At 64.6% G+C, this 25,500-nt stretch overlaps 3 protein-coding genes across 7 annotated transcripts in view; 2 read left to right on the forward strand and 1 right to left on the reverse strand.

Annotated features, from left to right (window-relative positions):
- Positions 1-2,463, forward strand: part of TRIM9 (tripartite motif containing 9) — a 70,652-nt gene extending 68,189 nt beyond the window's left edge. For all 5 annotated transcript variants that reach the window (XM_075503955.1, XM_075503957.1, XM_075503952.1 and 2 more), the window contains one exon: positions 1,551-2,463. In XM_075503955.1, coding sequence (XP_075360070.1) covers positions 1,551-1,613 — 63 coding nt within the window. In that variant the 3' untranslated portion in view covers positions 1,614-2,463. The remainder of the gene's footprint in view (positions 1-1,550) is intronic.
- Positions 2,464-5,252: 2,789 nt separating this feature from the next.
- On the forward strand, positions 5,253-19,169 carry PYGL (glycogen phosphorylase L). The gene is made up of 21 exons (XM_075503959.1): positions 5,253-5,421; positions 6,052-6,304; positions 7,864-7,965; positions 9,682-9,760; positions 10,063-10,166; positions 11,669-11,800; positions 12,390-12,501; positions 12,579-12,661; positions 13,738-13,881; positions 14,066-14,158; positions 14,417-14,563; positions 15,172-15,335; positions 15,432-15,546; positions 15,792-15,893; positions 15,976-16,123; positions 16,237-16,295; positions 16,601-16,742; positions 16,893-17,100; positions 17,180-17,314; positions 17,914-17,980; positions 18,209-19,169. Exons 2-21 carry the CDS (start codon positions 6,062-6,064, stop codon positions 18,395-18,397), a joined length of 2,568 nt encoding a protein of 855 aa, XP_075360074.1. The 5' UTR covers positions 5,253-5,421; positions 6,052-6,061; the 3' UTR covers positions 18,398-19,169.
- Positions 18,984-24,963, reverse strand: ABHD12B (abhydrolase domain containing 12B). Its single transcript, XM_075503960.1, has 13 exons — positions 24,859-24,963; positions 22,932-23,059; positions 22,343-22,445; positions 22,112-22,231; positions 21,730-21,760; positions 21,521-21,566; positions 21,302-21,431; positions 21,008-21,048; positions 20,650-20,729; positions 20,426-20,508; positions 19,788-19,866; positions 19,496-19,620; positions 18,984-19,129 (listed from the first exon to the last, which is right to left on the reverse strand). The coding sequence occupies exons 1-13, from the start codon at positions 24,951-24,953 to the stop codon at positions 19,108-19,110; spliced, it is 1,083 nt and encodes a 360-aa protein (XP_075360075.1). The 5' UTR covers positions 24,954-24,963; the 3' UTR covers positions 18,984-19,107.
- Positions 24,964-25,500: the final 537 nt, after the last annotated feature.

Below are 25,500 nucleotides of genomic sequence, written 5' to 3' on the forward strand. Positions count from 1 at the left end.
GCAGCCCATCTTGTCTGCGCTGGGTTTAGAGGTTACTGTATTCATTTGGTGTGCTAAAAACGTCCTGCTCTGTGATGGGTTTGATAGGACGAGAGGAAATGGCCTCAAGTTGCGCCAGGGGAGGTTTAGACTGGATATTAGGAAATTTTCCTTCACTGAAAGGGTTGTCAAGCGTTGGAACAGGCTGCCCAGGGCAGGGGTTGAGTCCCCATCCCTGGAGGTATTTAAAAGCCGTTTGGCTGAGGTGCTTAGGGACATGGTGTAGTGGTGGGCTTGGCAGTGTCAGGTTTACGGTTGGACTCGATGATCTTAAAGGTCTTTTCCAACCTATACGATTCTGTGATTCCTACCACAATCCCCTGCGCAGCCCTGAGACAAGCACGTTTCTGGAGCCCCTCTGCTTTCTGACAGTTCTCTGGGCACGGCAGAGCTGAAATCCCCTGACAACAGAGAAGTCCCACGGGATGCTGATAAAAGGCTGCTAACAAACCCAAGCCATTCATTATCCTTCTTCAAAGGTATACGAGTAATTAAAAATAACTCTAATTAGGAGGCAAATAATTGTATTTTAGACAACGTTTTCTGTAAGTCTGTATCCGAAGGGGAAAATGCTGCTGTTCCAATAAAAGACGGAATTGTGCTTTCCTCCCAAATTCAAGTATTTGCGGAAGGAGCTGAATTACCCCTGCGCAGCTCCCCGGCACGTGTGTGGGTGTTTGCAGGACCTGGCCCCTTGCCCGGTCAGTCCGTACAAGCGGAGCCTGCCCGTATCCCTTCCTACGGACCGGGGTTTTCCTAGGGGCAGCGAGCAGCAGGTCTCTGGTATTTCTTTCACTTCCCTTCGTCCCTGTGTTGCAGTCTCTGCCACATCGCTCCCATCCCTGGAGGACGCCAGGCCGAGCGCCTAGCTCCCATTTCGCACTCGAGCATCCCTTCACGCCGTAGCACGGCCCTGCCCCGGCACCCTGCTGCTGCTCAGCTTCCCCACTGCGAAGGTCCCTCCTCCCGCCGGCGATCGGCCACGTCCCCTCCGCTGTATGGCCCGTGCGCGGCTCGGGGGCTTCTCGGAGGCCTCCTTCTGTACCGAGCACCTTCGCTGTCCTTCAGGCCCCTCCGTAGCCTTTTTGTCCATCCCATCTGCAGAACGACCCAACTGCTGCCGTGTCCCACCTCTCCGGCAGCTGGCCGTTGGATTTATCCGCAGCCCGCTGGGAATGTTTGGGACTTGGTACCACCGGTACGAGTGGTCTCACTTCACGCTGGAGCTGTGTAGGGGATCCTGCAGCACAACCGAGTCGTGAAGCAGCAAGACGGAGCCATCGCCGTGGTCCCGGTGATGGCCTCTCCCACCCCCCCAGGTCCCCGCTGCAGCGGAGGCTGCGCAGCGGGGCAGGAGGAGCGGTGGGCTCCCCGCGACGTCTCCGGCCGCATCCTGCCTCTCCCCTGGGGCAGCTCCTGCCCTCCCTGGAGACGGCGTGCCAGCGGCCGTTCCGTGGGCTGTCCCGGCAGGCATGGAGGGACGCGGCTGAGCCCTGTGTCTCTCATTGCAGGTGACGCTGCACACCGGCCTGCCGGTCCCCGAATTCTACGCTTCACGCTCGGCCATGCCGTGAGGATGCTTCCGGAGCCGGCTGCCTCTTCTCAGGACGAGAGGAGCCAGCCCGTTCCCTCCCGCGGGACGAGGCCGGCCGCCGAGCTGCCGGGTCCCTGCTCGGCCGCCGGCCGGAGACGGGGAGGCGAAGCGGGAAGGAAGAACCTGGCTTTTGGCCGTCTCCGATCTCCGCCCTCCCGCGCTGTCCTGTGTGTGTGCGCTTCGCTGTTTAGCTCTTTTTGGCTGATGAAGTACCTAGGTAGCCTGAGATGTTCCTCTGTGTCCGCTTTTAGGTTTGGTTTTATTGATTTGAGTTGGGGTTTGGGGGGGGGTTGCAGTTTCGTCTCGTTTGGCAGAGCGCTTTCCCCTCCCGTGGGGCTGGCCGGAGGGACCGAGGAGGGACCCCCACCACGGGAAAGCTTTCACCCACGCCAGCCCCGTTACTTTGCAGGATATTTCTTTCCCCCGTGGCCTTTCTTGCAGAGCGCCCTCGGTCACGCGTAGAGGTGGGCCCTGGATTACCAGTCAGTCTCCGCGTCCTTACCAAAACACCCGGCCCTGTCCCTTGTCCCCCCGAGGCATTTCTGTGGGGCGCAGCGGTGGGGCAGGGGGGGCCACCCTGTCCCGGGGTGCTCCGGGTGCCGGCAGGCCCTTGGTCCGGCACCAAGCGCCTGCGCGGTGCTCTCCCCCTGCTCCCCGCAGCCCAGCGCCGGCACGCGTGCCACAGCCATACGCCGGAGAGCCCTCGCCCGGCTCTTTGGAGATTAGCGTTTATTTTTTTATAGTTGCCGTATAAAGCCTAGCCTTAAATACTAACTGATAGTGTCCTTCCGTTCACCAGAGAATTCGTTCTGCAGTGAGGGTCTGACGGGGAGCCCAGGGACGGGGATGGGGACGGGGATGGGGACGGGGACGGGGAGGAAGGAGAGCTGGCCACAGCCCTGCCACGCACTCAGGAATACGTGCCCGTTGCCCTGACTGTCTGGTAATTCAGAGGCAGGAGAGGAGCGGGAGGTCGTGGGCGCTGTGCCCGGTGCCAGCCCCCGTTCCCGTGCCGAGGGCGCCTGCATGCGCATGTCCCCACGCTTCGCTTTTCGGTCCCTCGCCATCTCCCCAGCACGGCTGGTGGGGCCGGGGGAGGCGGCGGTGTCGCCGCCGGGCCGGTGCCGGCGTGCCCGGCCTGGCCAGAGAGCTGCAGCTCATCGATCCGGGGTCGGGGAGAGCTACGGGAGTACCGGTCCAGCAGAAAGACAAGTGTAAATAGACCATTCCCTTCCAGCGTGCCCTCTCTCTAGGACGGTCCCGTTTGTCCCCTTGTTGCTCTAGTATTAAGTTTACCTAATTTATTGGATGGGTGCTATCTTGTTGACTTACACCGAGGAGTTTCTCTCAGCTGCAGGAGAGCCGTGTTGCGGGACAACGCCGAGCAGCTCTTTGGTGAATTCCTGACGAGCCCCCGTGGCCGGCTCACCCGGGGCTCCTCTCTCAGCCGTTATCCCCCATTCTTTAGGATGTTCATGGTGCTTATTAGACTCCCAGTGATTGTAAGACGTCGTCCCCCTGTACCGCGATGATAGCTGCATACAGCCGCTGTACCGACGAGAAGTGTCATGTTTGCTGTTCTAATAAAGGACTTTTATGAGAGAAGGGCAGAGCTTCCCAGAGCATCTCTGTGCCGCCGCAGCCCCTGCCTTCGGTTCCCGTCTCGTCGTGTCCCCCGGTGCGGTCACCACAGCGCACTGCGCATCCCTGCGCTGTCCCTGTCGGGAGACGGCAGCAGAGAACAGACAGAACTCGGTTCATGGGAGGGAGGGGGGCACAGAAGCCAGCTGAAACCCAGCACTGTGGCAGCACCGTGAGATGACCGAGGGGCGGGGGGGAGCTCGTGCCGCCGTGGCCCCATCCCCAGCACCGCAGCATTTTCCACCCCACGACCAGGAGACGCCCCAGAGGGAGAGGGGGCATTGCAATCCCCATGTGACGCCCGCGGGGCTCTCGGGGAGCTAAGCCAGGCACGGCCATGAACCCCAAATCCAGCAGCCCCCCATCCCACGCAGGCTTTTCCCGACCCTTTCCCTTCCCCGGCACACTCCCGCCTCCCTTCGTGTGCACGAGGAGCGGTGACGATTCCCCGTTCCCAACGCGGGTGCGGAGCTGGGACAGCGGAGAGGGGAGGGGGCAGCTCGACAGCGACACGGGGCCCACCCGGGGCTCCCCACTCCGCCTGCGGCCATCAGCAGGGGAGTCTGGGGGGCCGAGGGATGGTCCTGGGTGCCGAGGAGCCAGGACGTAAGGAAAGAGGGATGGCATCCGGCGGGAGGGAGGCATTACCTAGGCTGGATACAGAGCAGCATCTCCCCGGGGGGACAAGCCGCTGCATCCAGCCCAGCACGGCCACCCCACCGCCAGCCCCTGCCTGCCAGGACGAGAGCTGGTGGCAAGGACCAGGTGGGGAAGCGAGATAAAATAATAGAAATCAGGAGATGTCAAGAAGTGAAAGAGCCCAGCATCGTTGTGACGCAGTGCTGGCAACGTTAAAATCCCTTGGGGGGTGGGTGGGGGGTGTCTGCCTTCCAGAAATAGGAGCAAACACTAAGGGATGAGTGGTGCTGGGGCCATTTCTGAAGGCAAGGCAAGGACGGTTCTCCCAGGGGCCTGAGAAGGGCTCGCCGTTGGGGCGTTAGCGCCCGCTCTGCGTTTTCTCAGAGTGCTTCAAGAGAAGTTTTCAATGTGAGGCCTCTGAGCTCATCACGGGCTCCAGTCCAGGGCTAAAGAAAAACCGTTAATGCATTGCATTAAGTGCACTTATGTCTCAGAACGATGCTTGTCCCTTCCAGAGAGGGAACGTGCCCAGGACACCAGGGATACGGGAAATTGCATCCTCCCCGCAGCGTGTAAAACCCAGCCTGTAAGTCACGGACCCGGGAGGGAACACCCCAGGGCCAGAGGGCACCCAGCGCCCGGGGACGGGCCCCGGCGGCGAGGGCAGAGCCGCTCGCCAGCTGCGTCCCCGCTCCGACTTCCAAGAGAGCAGGGCCGGAGGTCTTCTCAGGCTGCCCAAAGCCACCCAGGGCTCTGCCCCACACTCGGCAGCTCTCGGAGGACTTTGCACGGCACCATTTGCACGGCTGCAATTGCTGCCTGCGCTGGAGGGCAGGTCCTGGACGTGAAATACCTGCTCTGGGCACCGAGCCCCTGCCTGCTCTGCGCCTGGCATTTACTGACAAGGAAACCGTGGCCAAGCTTCCGCCCGGACAATAATCCTCCAATTTGCCCCGGGAAAAAGCAGGAAGATGGGTCACGTTCCTTCTTTTCCACGTTGCACGTGGGCAGTTTGGGCCGGTTCAGGACCCAGCCCCTTCTCCGCAGGCTTCGCGAGCCGCCGCAGCCCCTTGCCAGGCCCTGGCTCAGCGTGGAGCCCCGTGCCACTCGGTCCCAGCCAGGGCGACAGCCGGGGTGGCTGGGTTAACCCCAGGAGCTCGCGTGGGCCGGCCAGGCCGCGGGGCCGCGGTTGGGTCGTCCCGCTCTTCGGCCGCGCGTGGTTTAGCTTTGCGGAAGCGGGCAGGGAAAACGCGCAAAGCTGGAAAGGCCGCGCGGGCATGGCTGGAGGAAGAGGAAGAGGAAGAGGTGTTGCCTTGTACGCTCAGATCGGCTATTCTTGCCCTCGGGAGGAACCGGAGGCAGGGGGCAGGGCCGGGCAGCGCTCCGCAGGCAGGGCAGGCAGGCAGGGCAGGCAGGACAGGCAGGGGAAGGCGGCTGGGAAGCGCCGGGAGCCGATCGGCAGCGATCCCACGCCATTGCCAGAGGGATTGCGGAGCGGGCAGAGAAAAGTGAGGAGGAGGGGAGAGGAGGGCGGGAGATGGCTGCAGGGGAGGGGGTGCGGAAGATGGGGTGCAGGGGAGGGGGTGCAGGGGTGGGGGGTGCAGGGGAGCAGCCGGGCAGGGCTGGGCTGGGCTGGGCTGGTGTCACCCTCCCTCTCGGCCATGAGAGCGGCGGTTCCCTGCGGGCCGGGCGGGCGGAGCCCACCGTGGGGCGGTGCCGCGCACCCGCCGCCGCCCGGACAAGCGCGGGGGAGGCGGCCGCGACCGCTCCGCCCCGCCCCGCTCCGCTCCGTTCCGTTCCGCCCCGCCCGGTGCAGGTGCGCCCGGGGGCACCCGTGTCCCTCCCCGGCTCCGCGCCCCCCCCCCCCCCTTGCGCACCCCGAGGTGGCGGTTCCCGGGGTGCCCCCCCTCCCCTCTGCGCACCCCCGGGTGCGGTCCCCGGGCCGCCCCCCCCGCACCTCCGGGTGCCGCTCCCGCCCCACGAGTGGGCGGCCCGCGGCGGCGGCCCGGCCCCGTCCCCGTCCCCTCCCCGGGGCCCCGGCCCAGCCGGCGAGCTCGGCCCCGGGGCGGAGGCGGAACCCGGTGCCGGCGCCCATCCCCGCCGTGGCGGTGTCCCCCGTGTCCCCCGTGTCCCCGCAGCCCCGCCGGGATGTCGCGGCCGCTGTCGGACCAGGAGCGGCGAAAGCAGATCAGCATCCGCGGGATCGTGGGAGCCGAGAGCGTGGCCGAGCTGAAGCGGGGCTTCAACCGGCACCTCCACTTCACCCTGGTCAAGGACCGCAACGTGGCCACCCCCCGCGACTACTACTTCGCCCTGGCCCACACCGTGCGCGACCACCTCGTGGGGCGCTGGATCCGCACCCAGCAGTACTACTACGAGAAGGACCCCAAGGTGGGAGCGAGGGGGTGCCGGGGGGGGACCCCTCCTTGCAGGGCAGGGGGTGGAGGGTGGTGGGAGCCCCCCCCCCGGCTTTCCCAGGGTGGGTCCTGCGTTATGGCCGGGCTGGGAGAGGGGGCTTTGTACAGCCGTCGTCACCCCCGGGGTGCCAGCCCTCCCTCTGCGAACGCGCCAGAAGGGCATAGAGAACGGGGGGCTCGGTTTTTCTGGGGTTTAGGGATATTCCCCCAAACTTTGCCGAGCGCGGGGACTGGACTTTAACAAGCGAGGCCACTGTCCTTTGCTTTGCAAAACAAACAGAGCGCAGCTTGGCCGGGAGCTGGGCGCGGGGCACGGGAACAGCGTTTGCTGTCCCGCAGCGCTGGCGTGGGCGCGGTCTGCCCAAAGCAGCCGCAAAGCCTTCTAGGGTGGATTAGTCGAAGAGCTGAAACGAAGCTGAAGCCAGCCACGAGAAGGTCTTGTTGAAAACGGGCGCAAACCTAATCTGCGCCACAAGGATCTTGAGCGTGAAAGATCCGGTTTGTGCAGGAGTTTCTGTGCTGCCGCTCATCCGCGCCGGCTCGCGCCGAGTGCGGGGCTCTGGCTGCTGGGGGATTAAGCAGTAATCCCCTCCTGACACCTGGACGGCCCTGTCAGCTCCAATTCCCTCCCTGCGAGGCTGGCCCCGCAAACGCCTCGCTGGGACCGGGCCAGGCCCTGAGAGCTCAAACCCCCCCGCCTTGTGTAGGAGTGAGAAAAAAAGATGAACCTCTTCCAGGGCTCGAATCCGGGGGCTGTCCTGCATAGCCGAGCCGAGTGCCGTCCGCCCGGCGTCGCTGCTTCCGGCTCTGCCGGGACCAAACCAGTAAACCCAACTGATCCTGCCCAGCACATCCCATCGCCGTCCCCAGCCCGACCCCGCACAGGTCCTGGGGAAACCTGTCAAGTCAGCCACTTCCTCCAGCCTAAATCCTTCCTTAAAACCTGCCGGTGCTGACGCTGTGGGACGGCTTACGCAAGCCTCCGCCGTTACCGGCCGCATCCTGCACCCGTTGTGTCAGCGAGAGGGGAGGCAAGAGCGTGCGGTGCTCCCGAGACCGACCCCCCGGGGCTGGCAGAGGAAGCCCCTGTCCCCGCAGCTGCCGCACGCACCCGGCCCCGGCAGCTCGCTCGGTTTTCCGGTTGCTTTGCAGCTCGGGGTGACGTTAGGAAACGTCTCCTCTTTAAAGTTTAACTTTGTACCGCCGCGGCTGCCGGCATGCTCCGGGTGACCATCCTGGAGCTGTCCCTGCTCTCGGACAGGGTGCCGGGGCTTGTCCAAACAAAACCACCTCGGCGCTACCCTCTTCCCGGCTTGGGAAACAGCGGTGGCAGGAGAGCGGGGCTGGGGCTGCAGGGCTCAGCCGCCTCCGAGGAGCTCCAGCCCTCAAATTCTCGGTGCAAACCACCCTGCTCTGTTGAGAGTCGGGGTTTTTCCTCTCGCTTCGAGATAACGCCCGATAGCAGCTTCCGGGGTCCAGAGGAGCCTCCTCCGGCCCCGGGGAAGGTGACCAGGGGGTGGTTTTCTCTTTCAGAGGATTTACTACCTCTCCCTGGAGTTTTACATGGGGCGGACGCTGCAGAACACCATGATTAACCTGGGGCTGCAGAATGCCTGCGATGAAGCCATCTACCAGGTGAGCATCCCCGGGGGTCGGTGAGGACCCGGACCGGGAGGGCTCCACGCTCTCCGGCTCCTGGGGATGTCGGTGTTTTACCGCACTGGCTGCAAACTGCTCCCGGAGCCGCAGGCGATGCCTCAGTGGATAAATGCTGCTCCAGGACCTGCTCTCGAAAGGCCCGGGGCCACAGCCGGTGCTTGCAGCCTGACGGGGGCTGCCCAGCCCGGCGGCTGTGTGCTGAGGGATGCGGCACGGTGCTGCTGAGCGCCGGCAGGATGGAGGCTCAAGCCCATAAACTGCAAGGAAACTCATGGTTCTGTGCATGAGGCCATTGATAGCTGCGATCAATGGCAGAGGGGAAGAAAACCTTGGCCTAACTCAACCCCAGCCTGGCGCTTGCACCATGTGGCACTCGGGTTGTCGAAGGTTTTTGGGTGGCTCCTTTCCCCCCCCACCCCGTGCTTGCACCCCCCGTGACCAGCACCGTCGTACACGGCTGGGGCCATTGCAAAACAGCAGGAGCAGCTTTCGTGCAAACACATTCAAAGGAGAGGAACTTATTTTTAGGGGTTTTTTTTAAATTTTTTTATCAGTTGACCTTGCAATGAGGATGGCAGCTCGGCTGGGGGTGAGGGTGGAGGGGAAGAGCCTGGGATGCTACGTGGTGGTAGCCTGGGGAAGCAGAAGGTGTGAGGTTATTTGGAAATCATCCTCTTTGCAGCGATGGCAGGTAAAGCTCTGAGGGAAACCCTCCTTACTGCAGATGCTGAGCACCCCGGACACAAATGCCAAACGTTTCTAAAATAAAACATTTGGCATAATATAAATCCCTGAAGATATTTCTGTAGGCATTCAGGGCTGCCGATGAAATTCAGAGCTGTGCAGCCTAGTGCCGTGAAACACCGGCGAGGCTGCGGCCGGTGCCGGTGCTCCCTGACCGGCCGGTTTGGGAGAAGGTGCTGCCCACTTACACGTGAGCAGCGCGGGGTCCGGCCCTCCCCTGTGGGTGGCCGTGGGACCGGGGTTGTCCCTGCTTACCGTGGCCACGGGACGTGGGGGGGGACGTCAGACCAAGAGGTTTCCGTGGGAGAAGGTGGCTCAGGCCTGGCAAGGCACCGTCTTGCTTCCCGCTGAGCTGCCCCAGGAGCTTTGCATAGGCAAAACCTCTTCCTCCCACAGCATCCCGGGCTGGAAACCTTTTAAAATTTCCTTGTAAAAGTGGTGTGGCTGCTTCTCTGGGCGTCTCTGTTCGAGGGCGATGCCTGGAGCCGGGGAGACGGGCACCCGGGTGCCTGCCCCAGGGGGCTGGGGCATGGAGGGAGGGGAATGAGCGCTGGGAGACGTGCCTGAAATGTCTGGGACCACGAGAGCAGCACCCTCGTCATGGCTGGGTGTCCCCCACCCCCAGGATCTCATCCACAGCGAGGTCAGGGACTTGTGCGTCCCTTGTAAAGGCTGGTGGAGTGATTTAAACGCTCCAGAGCTGGTCCCTGCCACAACGTGGAGAGGCCGTGGAGGAGAGGGACTGCTTTGGATGCAAATCCCCAGCTGCAGGGATGGGTCTTGCAGGCTCGGGTGCTTTTCCACCCCTCCTGGAGCCCACCTGCAAGGGGGGACAGCAGCAGTGGGCGCAGGGCAGCACCCAGGGGTGCGTGCCAGCACTGTCTCCCCTCCGTGGGGCTGGGTGCCCTGAGAACCTCCAGCCCGTCGCCTTCTCCTTCTCGCCTGTAGCTCGGGCTGGATATGGAAGAGCTGGAGGAAATCGAGGAGGATGCCGGTCTCGGCAACGGCGGTCTCGGCAGGCTTGCTGGTGAGTGAGCCCCCCAAACGGTCTCGTTGCCTGGGGGGGGGGGGGGCACAGCCCTGGAGCCTTTGCATCCACTGCGGGGGGGTACCTAAACCTGGGGGGCTTTATGGCTCCAGCTTTTCCGTGCACGGGGCGAGAGGCGCCGGGTGGCCGGGCAGTGAGCGGTGGCTGCTGGCCCTGGCTCGTGGCTTTGCAGGGTGGCTGCTGGCGGCCATCGGCTCTCCGCGGGGAGAAGGACCCGCTGGCTCCCGGGCTCCTGGCTCCCCGGGGAAGTGCAGCTCAGTGCTCTCCTCTGTCCCTGGCAGCCTGCTTCCTCGACTCGATGGCGACGCTGGGGCTGGCAGCCTACGGCTACGGCATCCGCTACGAGTACGGCATCTTCAACCAGAAGATCCGGGACGGGTGGCAGGTACGGACAGAGGCGCCCAGCCCTCGCCTTCCCCCGGCACAGCCCAAGCCCCAGGTCTGGCCTCCCCCTTAAATCAGGCCAAGATCAGGGTGTACGGACGCTCTCCCTTAGCTTGGAGGCTGCTGGAGCCAGAGGTGGGGCTGTGATATTTAAAACTTGTCGGATGTTTTCTCGAACGAGTTTAACTTCTTAAACCGGTGCAAGCACATAGCATCCCTCCCTGCGGCGGGGAAGCCGATCCTTCACCCTGGCTTGCTCCAGCGCGTGGGGCTGGGGATCAGCCCGGTGTCGTGGTTCCCAGTCGAGCCCGTTCAGTGGCTCGGTGCAGCGGCACGGAGAGGAGCGGATCCTCCTCGCGGCACGCCCCGCTAATTAGCAGAAAGCTGCGAGTCATCAGCGCGAGATCCTTTCCTCCCGAGGCGGGTCTGTGCGGATGCCTGCCCACGTAGCGGGGACGCGAGCCGAATCTCTGCCGGCAGCAGAACCCCTGTCTGGGGCTGCTGTAGGAGCAGAGGGGTCAGTGCTTCCACCTCTCCTCCCGAACGGAGCCGTAGCTGCCCTGTGCTTCCTCGCAGGGGCTAGCGGGATGCTCTCCTTGGGAGTTTTCTGGCTGCCGCAGGCTGCCCTCGTCCACATCCGCAGCGTGCCCTGCTCGGGGCCGGCACCGCCGCGAGAGCTGCTCCGCGGCCGCGTGGAGCAGGCGAGGATGGAGAAGCGGTGTCCCTGCTCCTGGCGGGGTGGGGATGGTTTCGTCGAGGTGGTACCGGGCTGGCGTGGGGAAGTCCGGGGGAGGCCGGATGCAGCCCCCCAGCCCGGCCGCGCTGCTCGACGCCTGGGTTTTAAAGCATGAGAGGGCGGAAGAGGCCGTTTTGGAAATGCAGTGGAAAATGTGGTGTGTGTCTGCAAAACCCCTGGTGGGAGACAACTCCGAATACCCGGAGGGATCCTGTGAGCATCTCCAAAAAGCTGTATCTACAGCCGGCGAGTGGAGCCGGCCTTTCCTCCTCGGTGCTGTGAACTGGCGATTCCCTGGCTGCTGCGTCCTGACGGGGCTTATCTCCTCTACCCTCACGCGTCGTCCCTGCCGCCCAGCGCTCGTGCCAAAGGCTTCGTCTAACCCAGGCTCTCCCCTGTAACGGCCCTGCCGGGCTAGGGAACGAGCCCGCTTCGTTAGGCAGCCTGCAGGCTGAGATCGAAACTCCAATTAAGAGGGCTAACGGCGTCTCGGCCTCAGCACAGCGGCGTTAGTGGTGCGCTAGGAGAAATGTTGCTTTCGTCCCCATCCATCACCCCTCCGGCAGGGAGACCCCGGGGTTCAGGGTGGTGGGGGTAGAGCCCTGCCTCCGGGTGCCAAAACCCAGGTTTAGGGTGGACGGACTCGGAAGCATCATCCCTTTTGCCATGAGCCACCGGAGCCTTTCCCGGCCATCCTCCATGTGGCACAACTCGGGGAGGTCCCCGGGGCTGGGTGGCCCCGTCACCGCTCTCGCTCCCTCCGGCAGGTGGAAGAAGCCGACGACTGGCTCCGGCACGGCAACCCCTGGGAGAAAGCCCGTCCCGAGTACATGCTGCCCGTGCACTTCTACGGCCGGGTGGAGCACGCTGCCACGGGTGCCAAGTGGGTCGACACCCAGGTACGGGCTACCGTGCAGCCCGGTGGGGCCAGCGCGCGGGGAACCCCCCTCGCACGGCCCGTCCTGTCGCCTACGGGGCTGGGGCTGGCTGGCTGCGCCCCGGGCACGGGCCCTGCCAGCGTCCCCGGCGGGGAGGGTCGTGCTGGTGAGGCTGCTTCACTGGGCTGGAAATGGCAGCGGTGGAACAAACTGGGGAGGAGATGGACGTGGGGACGGGGACAGGTTTTGCTGCTCCGCGTCTGCAGCCAACCTCTGAAATACCCAAAAGCACCTCCGGCAGGTCTGCGTGCCGTGCACGGCCTGGCACGGTGGCTTAAATTAAGCTTCTCCTGACCCTCGCGAGCCTCTCTGCGTCCCCTGGCAAACACCAGCCGCCGGGCAGACCTGGGGGAGCCGCGGTGTCCCCGGGGCAGGGGCCGGGGGTCCCAAGCACATCCCCGTGATGCAACCCCGCGAAGGTGGCTGCGACGCTGAGCTCCCTCCTGCGGGAGGGTCTGGGGGGTGGGAGGGCTCCGGCAGGGCAGGGGGGGACGTGGGGGGACGCCAGCCGGGGCACAGCCCGGCTCCGGCTGCCCTGCCCATGTCCTAGGTGGTGCTGGCGCTACCCTACGATACCCCCGTGCCCGGGTACATGAACAACACCGTCAACACCATGCGGCTGTGGTCGGCTCGGGCACCCAACGACTTCAACCTGCGGGACTGTAAGTGGGTGCTGGTGGGGTGCTTGAGCGGGATGGGGCGCGGGGGGGTCCCACCTTACCCCTCTGCTCTTCCCCAGTCAACGTCGGAGACTACATCCAGGCTGTGCTGGACAGAAACCTGGCGGAGAACATATCCCGTGTCCTCTACCCCAACGACAACGTAAGGCGGGGTGGAGGGGCCTCCCTGGTTTAGGGGTGGCTAAATGCTGCAGAGCAGCCCCTCTCGCCAGGACGTTGCAGAGATGTTTTAGCTGTGTTTCAAGCCGCCTGTAGCGCTCGGATGGGGATTGCTGCCTCTCACCAGCGCTGCCCGGGGCTGCAGCAGAGACGAGGCCGTTCCCGGGCAAATCTGTGCTCAGCGCGGTAAAGGGGAGGGAGCGGGGATGAGCACGTCCTGCTGCAGAAACGTTCCTCGAGTCTCCAAATGTAACGTGAGGGCAAACTGGTGAACACTGCTGGCATTTTCCTGCCCGTCCCTTGCAGCCCAGGAGCGGAGGTTATGCCTCAAATTGCCCTTGGCATCCCAGCCTCTTGCTGCGGGTTGTGCTTCTCTCTCTCCGTGCTGCGCGCTGGCTGGCCCGGAGGCGCGATGGGACGTACGGCCCTTCCCCGGGCACAGGACGAGCTGCAGGAGGGGGGAGGAAGGCGAAGAGCGGCTCTGCTTGCGCCGCAGCCTGTTTTGGGCAGGCCCTGATGGGTTTTTTTCCCCTGTATAATCCTACCCCAGCCTTCCCAGCTGGCGAGGAGAGCTGGGGCCACGGCAGCTCCGGCGGTGAGGTTGCCTCCTGCCGATCCTCCCTTGCAGACCAGCGGGTTGACGTTTTGTGCTGCGTGAACGGCGGTTTTAATTCTTGTCTTTGAAATAGCTGCTAGGTGTTACGGCCCCTGTGGCTTCCCTTCCCATTGCCCCGGTACCTTTCCTTGCAGCCGAAACTTTCAAACCAGGGAGAACAGGTTTCGACAGCGCTCGGGGGGGGGGGGGGGGGGGGGGGGATTTAACCTCTGTTTGTCCCAGTGCATTTCAAACCCCCGTGCTGAAATCTGGAAAGCGAGAAGATGTTGGGGTTAGAGATGCTGCCGACACCGGCGCTGGGGGAAGCGCCGGGGTCTCGCGCCGTGCCGTGGATGTGTGCCGGCGCGGGTCCCCGCGCGGCAGGGGGCCCCGGGAAGGCGCAGCTCCTCCAGCGCCTGGGCAGCGCGGTGCAATCCTGCAGCACCCCGCTCCTCTGCTCGCAGTTCTTCGAGGGGAAGGAGCTGCGGCTGAAGCAGGAGTACTTCGTTGTGGCCGCCACCCTCCAGGACATCATACGCCGCTTCAAAGCGTCCAAATTCGGGAGCACGGACAGTGTCCGAACTGTGTTCGATTCCTTCCCCGACCAGGTACGAGCCAGGGTCGCTCTGACGCGTGCCTTGGAGCTCGTTTCAGTGCCTCCCAGATGGACACCCAGGGCTGGAGAGGTTTTGTGGACCCTCCGTGGGTGCCTGCGCCCAGCTGACTTGGGCAGCGGGATGCCCACGCGTCCCCCACGGGTCCCCACGTGCCACCCCTGCTCTCTCCCCGCAGGTTGCCATCCAGCTGAATGACACACACCCCGCCATGGCCATCCCTGAGCTGATGAGGATTTTCGTGGATATCGAGAAGCTGCCGTGGAACAAGGTAGGGAGACCCGACCTGGCCCCTGGGTCCCCTCCGCTTGCACCCACCCGTGGCGGAGGAGCGGGGGAACCAGTTTTGTAGGTGCTGGTGGCCTGGGGAGCGATGTGGAGCAGCCAGGTTGGGTTTAACCAGCGTGGGCTTGGAGGAGCCGGCTCGGCGGTGCTGCTGGCCGCCGTGGGAGGACCACGCGTGGGTGCTGGCACCCACCCCGGGGCTGCCTCCATCCTCGGTGCTCAGCACCAGCTCTCCCCCCGGCAGGCCTGGGATATCACCAAGCAGACCTTCGCCTACACCAACCACACGGTGCTCCCCGAAGCCCTGGAGCGCTGGCCGGTGGACCTGGTGGAGAAGCTTCTCCCCAGACACCTGCAGATCATCTACGAGATCAACCAGAGGCACCTGGATGTAAGTGCCTTGGGGCAGCACAGGAGCCCTCTCGGAGAGGGGGACGGGGACGGGGACGGGGATGGGGACGGCACGCGTTGTGCTGGTGGGATTAGGGGGATGCACAAACCCATGATGCTGGGTGTGTGGCCGGGTGGTTCTGGCTGCTGTTTTGGGAGCTCGGTGTGTAGGAAAGCCCTGCCCACCAGTCTGTTGCTGTCCCGCAGTTAGGGGCTATTTTAAAGACTTCACCCATTGCTCCAGGGACTTGCCTGTTGGCATTTCTTTGCTCCCTAAATTCATCCTGGAGAAGGATGAGGTTGGGGGTACAAAGGAGAAGGTGGCTTGGCCTCCTGGTCTGGCAGCACGAGGCTTTTGCCGAAACAGCCTCGCTGGCCGAGCACGTGCCCACAAGCCCCCCTCTCTGTGGGGGGGGTCCTTCTGTCCAGGGACGTCCGTGCTGGGGAAGGGCACCCTTTGGAGGGGGTTTGCACCATCACTCTGGAGTAAAAGCCACCGCTCTGGCTGGTGTCAAATGCATTGGAGACATTGCTGTGGCCCCCTCCTGGGGAGCCAGCGGGTGGGACATCCCTAAACGCCTTCCTCACCTCTCCGACCTCCACCGGCAGCACATCGCATCCCTCTTCCCTAACGACGTGGACCGGCTGCGGAGGATGTCCCTGATAGAGGAGGGAGGCACCAAGAGGATCAACATGGCCCATCTCTGCATCGTCGGCTCCCACGCTGTCAACGGCGTGGCGAAGATCCACTCCGAAATAGTCAAGACTGAAGTGTAAGCGCGGGGGGGGGAGGCGGTGGCGGATCACCCTCGGCTCGGCAACGGCGGTGGTGCCGGGTGGGTGAGCCTGAAGCTGTCCCCTCCTCGTAGCTTCAAGGACTTTGCAGCGCTGGAGCCGGAGAAGTTTCAGAACAAGACCAACGGCATCACCCCGCGGCGCTGGCTCCTGCTCTGCAACCCGGGGCTGGCGGAGCTCATCGCGGAGGTAACGGCACGGGGGGAACGCGCTGGCCCCCGACACTTCCCCACCCCAGGGACGCCGCCCCCGGGGACGCCGCTCCGACCTCAGCCATTTACATCTTCTAAACGGTCAAGCTCTGTTTGCATCTCACCCGAGTCCCCTGCTCCCGCTTTCCAAGCGCCGCTGGCTGTGCCGGGCGGGAGCAGGGTGCCTGATGAAGGCGGCCGCCCCCGTCCCGCGGTCAGCGCGTGCCTGCGCTCCCGTTGCAGAAAATAGGAGAGGACTACGTGCGGGACCTGAGCCAGCTGACAAAGCTGCACGAGTTTGTGGACGACGACCTCTTCATCCGGGAGGTTGCCAAAGTGAAGCAGGTGAGGGGCGCGGGCGGGCGGGGGGGGACGCAGGCAGGGGGAGCGCAGGCTGGGGGCTGACGCGCTCCCTGCCCTCCCCCAGGAGAACAAGGTGAAGTTTGCGCTGTACCTGGAGAAGGAGTACAAAGTGAAGATCAACCCTTCCTCCATGTTCGACGTGCACGTGAAGAGGATCCACGAGTACAAGCGGCAGCTGATGAACTGCCTGCACATCATCACCATGTACAACCGTAAGCCGCCGCGCGCCCCGAGGGGACGGGCTGCCCCGGGCGTGCGTGAGCATCCCTATCCCCCGGGGCTGCAGCTAAAACAGAGGGTGACACCGCACCGCTGTCTTCTCCAGGCATCAGGAGGGATCCTGCGAAGCTGTTTGTGCCGAGGACAGTGATCATTGGGGGCAAGGTAAGTTGGGGCAGGAGTTTTAGGCATTTTGGAGGAAGTCCTTGAGAATGCCCTAGGGGACTGGGGTGCAGATGTTCTCATGGGGTTGTGTCCCGGAAGCCCCGGGTTGAAGTTGGCTTCAACCCAAGCAAGGTTCTGCTGCCTATGGTCATGCAAGCCCCCAAAAACTTGGTGGCACAACACATGGGTCGGATGAGGGATGGGAGCAGGGCTGAGCGGGTGCTTCCCTGGGCAGGTGGGAGCTGGCTGCTCCTCGCCTGGCCCTGGCACCAGCCCTCCGGGCTCACCTGTGGCTTTTCTACTAGGCTGCCCCAGGATATCACATGGCTAAAATGATCATCAAGCTCATTAACGCTGTGGCTCAGGTGGTGAACAACGACCCCGTTGTGGGGAGCAAGCTGAAGGTCATCTTCCTGGAGAACTACAGGGTCTCGCTGGCAGAGAAAGGTAGACCACGTGGGGCACGCTGTGGGGAGGGGACGTCCACCAGCCCGTGGCTCCATCACTGCGAAACAGCAGATCTTAACCTCCTTCGGCACGATACAAACCCAAAGCCGGTCACCATGAGCCCCTTGTGTCCACGTGTTTTGTTGGCAGTGATCCCTGCTACCGACCTGTCGGAGCAGATCTCCACGGCGGGCACTGAGGCGTCGGGTACGGGGAACATGAAGTTCATGCTGAACGGGGCTCTGACCATCGGCACCATGGACGGAGCCAACGTGGAAATGGCCGAGGAGGCCGGAGAGGAAAACCTGTTCATTTTCGGCATGAGGGTGGAGGACGTCACGAAGCTGGACAGGGAAGGGTGAGGGCTGGGGACGCCGCGGGGGTGCCACTGCGGGCAGCTGGAGCAGCACCATCTCATATCGACCTTTCCCTGCCAGGTACAACGCCCAGGAGTACTATGACCGGCTCCCCGAGTTGAAGCAAGTCATTGACCAGATTAAGAGTGGCTTCTTCTCCCCAAAGGAGCCTGATCTTTTCAAAGACGTGGTCAACATGCTCTTCTACCATGACCGGTGAGACCTGGGATGCCATCCACCCCCTGGGTTGGGTCTCTCCACCAAACTCCTCGTTCCCGTTGCGGAGCAGCCCCCTGCACCAACCGCCCACCCTCTGGCTGACGAGGTCCCCATTTTCTGGCCCTGACGTTGTGCACGCGGACGAGCGATTGATGCTCTGGGGCTACGTGGGCTCTCCACGTTCGGCGCTTCACGCTTGCCGCATTAAAGCCTGGGGTACATTAAGGCCAAGCTGCATTTGGGCGCGCGGCCCCTGCCAGATGATAGATGCTTTCAGGTAGCTCGAGGGCTTTCCTGGCCGGAGCACTAAGCAGCCGAGAGCCGTGGGTGTTTGCAGCGGGGAAGTGTTTTCGCGGTGAGCTGACGCAGCGCGTCCCCTCCCGGGCCGCTCGTCCAGCCCGTGCCGCAGCACCCGCGGGCTTGCAGGGCTCTGTACAACCAGGGCTCGGGGAGGCCAAATTTCTCCGAAGCATTCGTGTTTGAGGAAGCCCCAGATCCGGCAGCCCAAGCCCCGTGCGCTGCAGCCACCGGCCGCTGCCGTACTCCCACCCGCGCATTTCTGCCGTCGCCGACTCCCCCTTTCTTCGCTGCTACAGGTTTAAAGTTTTTGCAGACTACGAGGCTTACGTCAAATGCCAGGAGAAGGTCAGCGAGCTGTACCTGGTGAGTGCCAGCCCGGGGGCGAGGCGGGGGAGCTGTGAGGGGGGCACAACCTCCCGTCCCGGAGAAGGGGTCTGGTGGGGCTGTGCACGTAGATGGGTTCCTGGCGAGGAGGCTCCTGGCTGTGCTGCTGCAGGGGGTCCCTGGTTGAAAGCCGGTCCCGGGGCCAACGTGACGCGAGGGACGCGCGCGCAAGCCTCCGGCCGCACCGTCCCGCCGCTCTCCTTGCAGAACTCCAAGGCGTGGACCAAGATGGTCATCAGGAACATCGCGGCGGCTGGCAAGTTCTCCAGCGACCGCACCATCAAGGAGTACGCCCGGGACATCTGGCACGTGGAGCCCTCCGACCTGAAGATCCCGCCGCCCAACGAGCCCCGGGACGCGGCCGAGGACAAGACCCCCAACGGCACAGCGGCGTAGGGGCACGGAGCTGCTGTCGGCCGGAGCCGGGGGACGTGAGCGCGCGTGTCGTAAAATTGTCTCTGCTGTCTAGTCTCTATGTTGCTGCTGCTGGCTTTCCTACGGATGGGGAAGGGGGGGGGGGGGGGGAATTTTTATAACGTAAGTGTCGTGCGGAAAGCGAAACCACGTCGCCCTGTTGCTTGCATAGGTGCTAAAAATAAAAGTGCCATTGGAGTCCAAGGGGCTGTTGGCTGACGCCTAAAATTAGGGACTGGGCTGACTTGCACCGACGCTAACGCAGAAGGAGGGCGCAGGGGGCGAGCCGCTGGGGCTCAGAGCAGGACGGGGGGGTAGCACAGCTGGCCACAGCTGTCTGAGCCCTTGCAGGCGATGCTGAAGCAGGACTTGGGGTGCAGCTTTTGCCACTCCTGAGGCATCGGTGCCAGGGGGGGGGGTTAAGGGGTGTTTGCAGTCGGGCCCGCGTACCCCCACCACTGCCCCGTAGGATGCTCCTGGCCCCCGCTTGCACGGTCCTGTGCCGGAGCAGCCCCCAGATCACGGCAGGATCTCACCCCCCGAGTAACCTGCAGCATCCCCGAGGCAGTGGGTGAATTAGAAAGTTTCTCAGTAGTTTTTTTATTACGTACAGCAGTAAGTTCAGTGCAACGAGGGGGTTCCTGGTGTGGGTTTGAGGGAGTGCTCGTGGTCTCTGCGTGCAGCAGCTGGCATCACTTGATGTTCAAGAAGTCTCTGTAAGAAGATGCAATAAATCTTACACTGTATCACTGACTGTCCCGTGCTGCTTGAGATCCTGATTTCTGACCCCGGGCTGTGGGTCTGAGCTGGGCTTAGAGCAAAGCTGCATCTCTGCACCCAGGGCAAAGAGGAGCTGGGGGCTGTCCCCAGGGCCACCTTCCCATGACACCCGGGCCGAGGACAGGCTCAGGGCAGCGAGGAGTGACTGGAGCTCAGAAATTGATGCTAGCAAGCACCACGGGGAGGGGAAGGAGCAGAGGGGGAAGGCACCCGCATGGCTGCGGCAGGGGAGGATGCACCCGTGGAAGAAGAGGCCAAGGCTCGTTCTGTGCCCCTCCATTTCTGCAGAGCAGCACTTACTTCACCAGGGCGGGCAGCTCTGGGTTGAACGAGATGTAGTCGTGGCCCAGGTGCAGCTTTTCGGGAAAGGAAATGAACTTCACCTTGGTTTTGTCCTTGTAGGCGCTGTGTGCAGTTTCGAAGAGCTGCCATGGGGCGAGAGCGCGGTTAGCAGCGTGCACAGGGGACCCCAAACCACTTCCCAGCACCCTGGGGCCGGCCACCCCTTCTCCCTCCCGTTCAGCCCCCCAAAGCCAGGCTCCACCAGCGCCCACCCCGTTACAGCCCCTGTGGAGGCGATGGTGGTCCCCACCTTGCGGCCCAGGTGTGGAGGCACCACAGCATCATCTTCCGCGTGCAGGATGAGGAGCGGGCAGGCCAGCACCTTCACGCTGTGGGCAGCAAGCACAGCGCCGAGGAGTCACCCCGGAGCCGACAGCCCCACGGGACCCTCCCTGGGTGCTGCTAAAACCCCCACAGCAACCCTGACCCCCCAGGCACAGCCTCCTTTCAGAGCCGTCGCAGCCCGTCGGTGGCTAAGGTACTGCCCCACGGTGACGCCCGCGCTGCTCGCCCCAGCACGGCAGCACCAAGCACCCCAATAACCTTACGCCGCTGCCACAGGGTGCTCAGGCTTCAGAAACAAACACCCCCGAACCAGGTGGTTTTTAGCAAAGGCACCCACAAACACGGAGGGGGAAGGACCCTGCTGTCGCAGCCTGTGTATGCTGCAAGGCGGGTGGGACTCGAGCACGGAGTGCTCAAAAGAAGGATGTTGGCTTGCGGACTTTGCTCAATAGGAATATTGCTATCTGAAATTATGCAAATAAAAAGCCACTTCTAAAGCATGACTAAGCTGGGCAAACGCAAATACGAGTGCAGGGATGGCATGGTGTGACATGTCCAGCCAGCCCCAAGGGACGGCTGCGCCCCATCCCTCCGGGCACTCACTTCTCGTTGCTGCGGAAGAACATGTCGCCCAGAGCTAGCGAGTCCAGGATGAGGTATTCGAAACCCGGGAACTGGCGGTAGATCTGCCAGGGAGAGAGTTTTGGGAGGGGTGTGCTAAGTCGTGGCTTTGATTGCTGCACCCTTCCCCTGCCGGGGGGGAGCCCCGGGCAGAGCCCCCCACCCGTCACCGCTGGGGACGCTGCGGGCAGAGCCCCTGGGCTCACCTTGGTGATGGGGATGTGGGCGGCCGCCTCACGGATGTTGGTGTAGGGTGACTCCAGGACGACGGCATCAACCTGCACCCCTGAGGGCAGAGCGGGGCGAGAGCAGGCATGGCTGCGGGGGGGGGCTGCCCCCCCGTTCTGCTGCCACGCTCCCGCCCCAGGCAGCAGCCATGCGGCCAAGATGTCCCCATCCCGCTAAGGAGGATGGGGACGGCCACTTGTCCCCGCCGCAGGGGCCGAGCCTGATGCTTGAGCAGAGGGCAATGGGGCTCCCCAGCAGCCCCCGAAATCTGTCCAGGGGTGTGCAGAGCCCCAGGGGGACGCTGCACGGGGCCACCCCAGCCACGCTGGCCCTTACCTCGCTCCTCCTGCAGTTTCCTTGCCGCGTTCGTGGCAATCCTGCGAGAAGAGAGGTGGAGGGGGGGGGGGGGGGGGGGGGGGGCAGCCGTGACACCCCAGGGGGATGCACGGCATCCTCAGACACCCCCCTTGCTTTGCAGGTGCCTCCGCCGAGGACCTGCTCCAGCCCCTTGGTCCATCCCCGGGTGGCACCGCTCTGGCAGCAGTCACAGCCCGGGGACCGGCTGTGGGCTCCTGCATCAGCCGGCACCCGTGGGGCATCCCCCTGCCCGTCACCTGGCCCTGCACCTACCCTGTCCCCAAGGAGTGTCCCCAGAAGAGGACGCTGCTGTTCCCACTCCGTGCTTTGGCCCAGTCGTAGAGTGCCAGGACGTCCGTGGTGAAGCCGCTCTCCGTGGGGTGCCCGCTGGAGTCCCCGTAGCCTGCGGGGGACACGGCTGGGTGTCACGACCCGGGGTGGGACACCAGCCCCAGGGGGGTCACTCCGCGAGAGGCCGGGGGATGACTTTACCTCTGTAGTCGAGAGCCAGGATGTGGAAGTCAGCAGCCCCCATCGTCTGTCAGAGCAGCGGCACCGTGTCATGTCCTGGGAGGGGGACACGCCCCAGGACCCCCCACCATCGCCGGGTTCACTCTGCCCAGGGTCCCTCTTGGGTCCCAGAGCCAGCGTGAGCCTTACCCCCCCGGCAGGTCCCGGTCCCACCGCAGGGGACCACTTACCTTCAAGAACTGGACACGGTGGCTTGCAGCCCTGATGGGGAAAGGGATGTCAGAGCTCGGGGAGCGACCCTCAAGGGACCCTCCCCTCCAGCGCCGGTTCAGGCACGGGACCGGGGTGACCTTTTCCCAGCGGGGGAGAGCTGGGTGCTCTGGGGTGGGTGGGTTTTCACATTTCCCTTTAACTCAAAGGGATTTTCCTCCTCCCACGGGCTCAGAAACCGCTGCGGCAGCCCCAGCCCCGCAGCACCGCTGGCTGCTGCACCGAGTTTGCCAGTTCTCACCCCATGCAGAGACGCTGCCCGAGAACGGCCGCCGCACCCGTCCTCCCCGGGAGAGGCACGCGCGCGGTCCCGGCCCCGCGGCAGCGCTCACGGGTACTGACCTGGTCCCCCCATTGCCGTGCAGGTAGATGATCACGGGGTGAGCGTCGGCAAGCGCCTCCTCGTACCAGCGCTGGTCCTTGCCCCGCGCCTCGGCCCCTCTGCTGCCCGGCACCGTGTGCCTGCGGTGCCAGAGCGGGGTTACCCCGGGAAGGCTCCACCCGGTTTAGCCAGGACACCGGCGTAGCCACGCGGCTTTTGCCCACCCGAGATGCCGGGGCTGCCCCGCTCACCAGATGCCAACTGTGACGCCCGGCTCGGTGGCGAGGTAGAGGCTGATGGTGTTGTTCAGCAGCAGCTCCGGATGCCGAAGGTCCACAAAGAAGGGGAAGGCCACTGATGGAGAAATCACAGCCATCACATGGGCAACCCAGAAACCCTCATACCCAGCTGCTTTTGGACGTTTTCCAAAGCAACATGTTTGTTTTTTTTTTTTAATAATTGGCCTGGAAGCCAAGGATCGTGCTACGTCTGGCTCAGGGAGCGGGTAGGCGAGCGCAGCCCTCTGCCACCCGGATTTCTAGCCCGGTTGATGCTGTGCGTGTCCAGACGTGTTGCAACTTTAGGCAGTAAACAGGGTCGGCAGCGCCGTGTTATTACAGCTTGCAAAACACGAGGCACCAACGGGAAAGGTCCCTCCGTGCCTCCTCTGCAAACCCACAGCAAACGGGGGGGGTTGGTCGGGTGCTGTCCTGGTGCCACCCAGATGCTGGGTGCGGCCCCACCCACGTTTTGGGGACACCCCCCCTCCCCAGCCCCCTGCCTGCTGAAATCCTTGGGGGGGGGGGGCTCTCCCAGTTGGGACAGCCCCGGGGCACTCACGGAAGTTCAGGAAGACGAATTTGGTGAGCAGGACGGGGAAGAGGCGGATGAGGAAGGGCACGGAGATGTAGAGGAGGAGCAGGTCCAGGAGGAAGGTGCGCAGCCGGGGCCGCCAGCCCAGCCGGCCCCTGCAAAGAAGGCACCTTGTTAGCACATCCCCTCCCGCCCCGGGGGCTTTGGGGCACAGCGGAGCGGGGTCCCCGTTCCCAACCCCAGTCGTGACGGTTGGATACAGCGGCTTTTCCCCCGCAAGGGTCTGAGGCTGCCGTTTGTGTCCCCCTGGGACCGGGAACTGGTTCCCCACACCGGGGTTGTGTTTGGCTTTTGGGATGGAGCCAAGGTGTCGGAGCAGCCCCACCGTGACACAGTGTCATGAGAGGCCGCGATCCGGTTCCCCGCAGCCTCCCACGGGACGCCGGCAGGCAGGAAGGGCAGGGCATGTGCCAGGGCGGGAGCTGCAAGCCAAACTGGCAATAAGGAGCGCCCGATACTCTGTGGCAACACCCGATCCGTGCCTGCTGAGACATGGTCACGGAGGTGTCCCCGAGCCTGGCACCGAGAGCCGCTGCAATTCTCCAGGGACAAGGAGGAAAGCTGGGAAAGGGGCTCGGGGAGCCCACAGCACCACAGAAGAAACCAGTCACCAGAGCGATGTCCCCCCAGTGCCACCGGCACAGGCTGGGGAGCGTGACCACCTCCGACAGTGTCCTGCCCCGAAGGGCTGGGAGACGCATCCAGCCGCCCCGGGCCGTGCCCTCTGCAGCGAGCCGCCGGCCAGCCCCAGCCCCAGCCTCTGCGAGGGAAGGGAAAGCCAAGAGCTGCAGATTGCGCAGCATTAACGCCTCTCGTGGGCTGACGGTGCTGGGCGATGGGGAAACTAGGCCGAGCACCGGGGGATTTAGGGCAGAGGTATCTGACAGGCGTCCAAGCACGGCTCGCTCCCTGCCAGCGCCTGCCCAGGGTCACGGTCACTCCTGCACAAGCGGATTTAGTCCCTTGCCTGCCCGGGGGAGTGCTGCACGATGCGGAGAAAAGGTTGCAAAGGGGGGGTGCCAGGGCAAGGTGGCATGGTCCCCCGGGCACAGGCACCCTTCTCGGGAGGGTGCAGGGTGGCATGAGCCGTGCTGGAGCCACAGGGAGACCCTCGAACCTCAGTCCCGGCCCCGAGACTTTGGTCTGAGCAGTCCCGCCGTATGCCGGCAGCAACGGGCCAGCAATGCCCTCGCAGTCGCCGGCAGCAACGGGCCAGCAATGCCCTCGCAGTCGCCGCAGTTGTTGGGTGCTGCTCTTGGTCTACACCTAATGTGCAAGCGCAGGGGCGAGCACCCACACCCACCCTTGCACAATACCTGCCGCAGGTGAGAACTGATGAGTCCGGACCAGGGCGGGGGGACGTGCCCATGAAGGGGCACCACTGACAGCTGGCAACAGGCCGCCGCATGGCGTCATGGGGACAGCAAGGTGACATGGGGACACAGCCACAGCAAGGCATCATGATGGGAGGGAAAGGGGGGCATGGCCGTGGTACAGGATCGCGGCCATGGCAGCGTGGCACAGCCGTGGCCAGGGGGACACTCATGGGGTCATGGCCCCAGCAAGGTGACGAGGCCATGGCGTGGGGACAGAGGGGCACGGCCACAACACGGGATGACGGTCTCGGCAGGGCAGCACGGCCACGGCACGGGGACAGACCTACGGCACAGGGGACACAGCGGTGGCGCATGGTCACAGGGGACGCGGCCGGGGGACGGAGCATGGCCGCGGTAGGGAACAGAGGGACCGGGCGGAGAAACACCGCACGGAGACGGGAACACGGTCGCGGGGAGCGCGGCGCGACGCTGCCCGGCCCCGGTGGCAGCCGGGCGCCCGGCAGCGCCCTCAGGCCGGCCCGGCAGCCCAGGCGGCCCGCACCGCGGCGGGTACTCACCGCTCCCGCGGGGCCGCGCCGGCCCTGCCCTCCGCCCGCCCGCTGTCGCCGTCGCCGCCGCCGCCGCCGCCGCCCCGCTCCCCGCGCCGCCGCATCCTCCCGCCGACTGCGCGCGCCCCCCGGCGCCGCCAAGCTCCGCCCACGCCGCCAGGCCCCGCCCCACGCCACGCACGGCCCCACCCACGCTGCCAGACTCCGCCCACGCCAAGCACAGCCCGCCGCTCGCCACCGCCCTCCTGCCAGCAGGCCACGCCCTCCCGGGGACAAGCCGCGCCCCCTTCCCGCCCCTTTGATCCTCGGGGGCGGGGCCGCCGCCGCCCACGTGGTGCCGCCGCGCCCTGCCCGGGCCGCGGGTGCCGGCGGGGCCGAGCCCGGCTGCGCGCTCCCGGGGTGGCGGGTGCGGGGCGGCCCGGCGGGGCACCGGCTCCCCGGCCGCTTCGGCGGTGGTCCTGGGGTGCGGCAGAACTGCCCCGCATGCGGCCGCGGCCCTCCCGGGGGCTGGGGCGGGAACCCAGCGGGGCGGCAGCCCCTTGTCCCCGAGGGCCGGGCCAGGGAGACCGCGGGGCTGGCAGCAAGGTGACACGGCGGGAAAATCAGCCTTGCCGTGGGCTGATTGCCGTGAGCGCACAGGGGAAGCTTCCA

Source organism: Mycteria americana, chromosome 5, assembly GCF_035582795.1.
Source record: "Mycteria americana isolate JAX WOST 10 ecotype Jacksonville Zoo and Gardens chromosome 5, USCA_MyAme_1.0, whole genome shotgun sequence".
Taxonomy (NCBI): Eukaryota; Metazoa; Chordata; class Aves; order Ciconiiformes; family Ciconiidae; genus Mycteria; species Mycteria americana.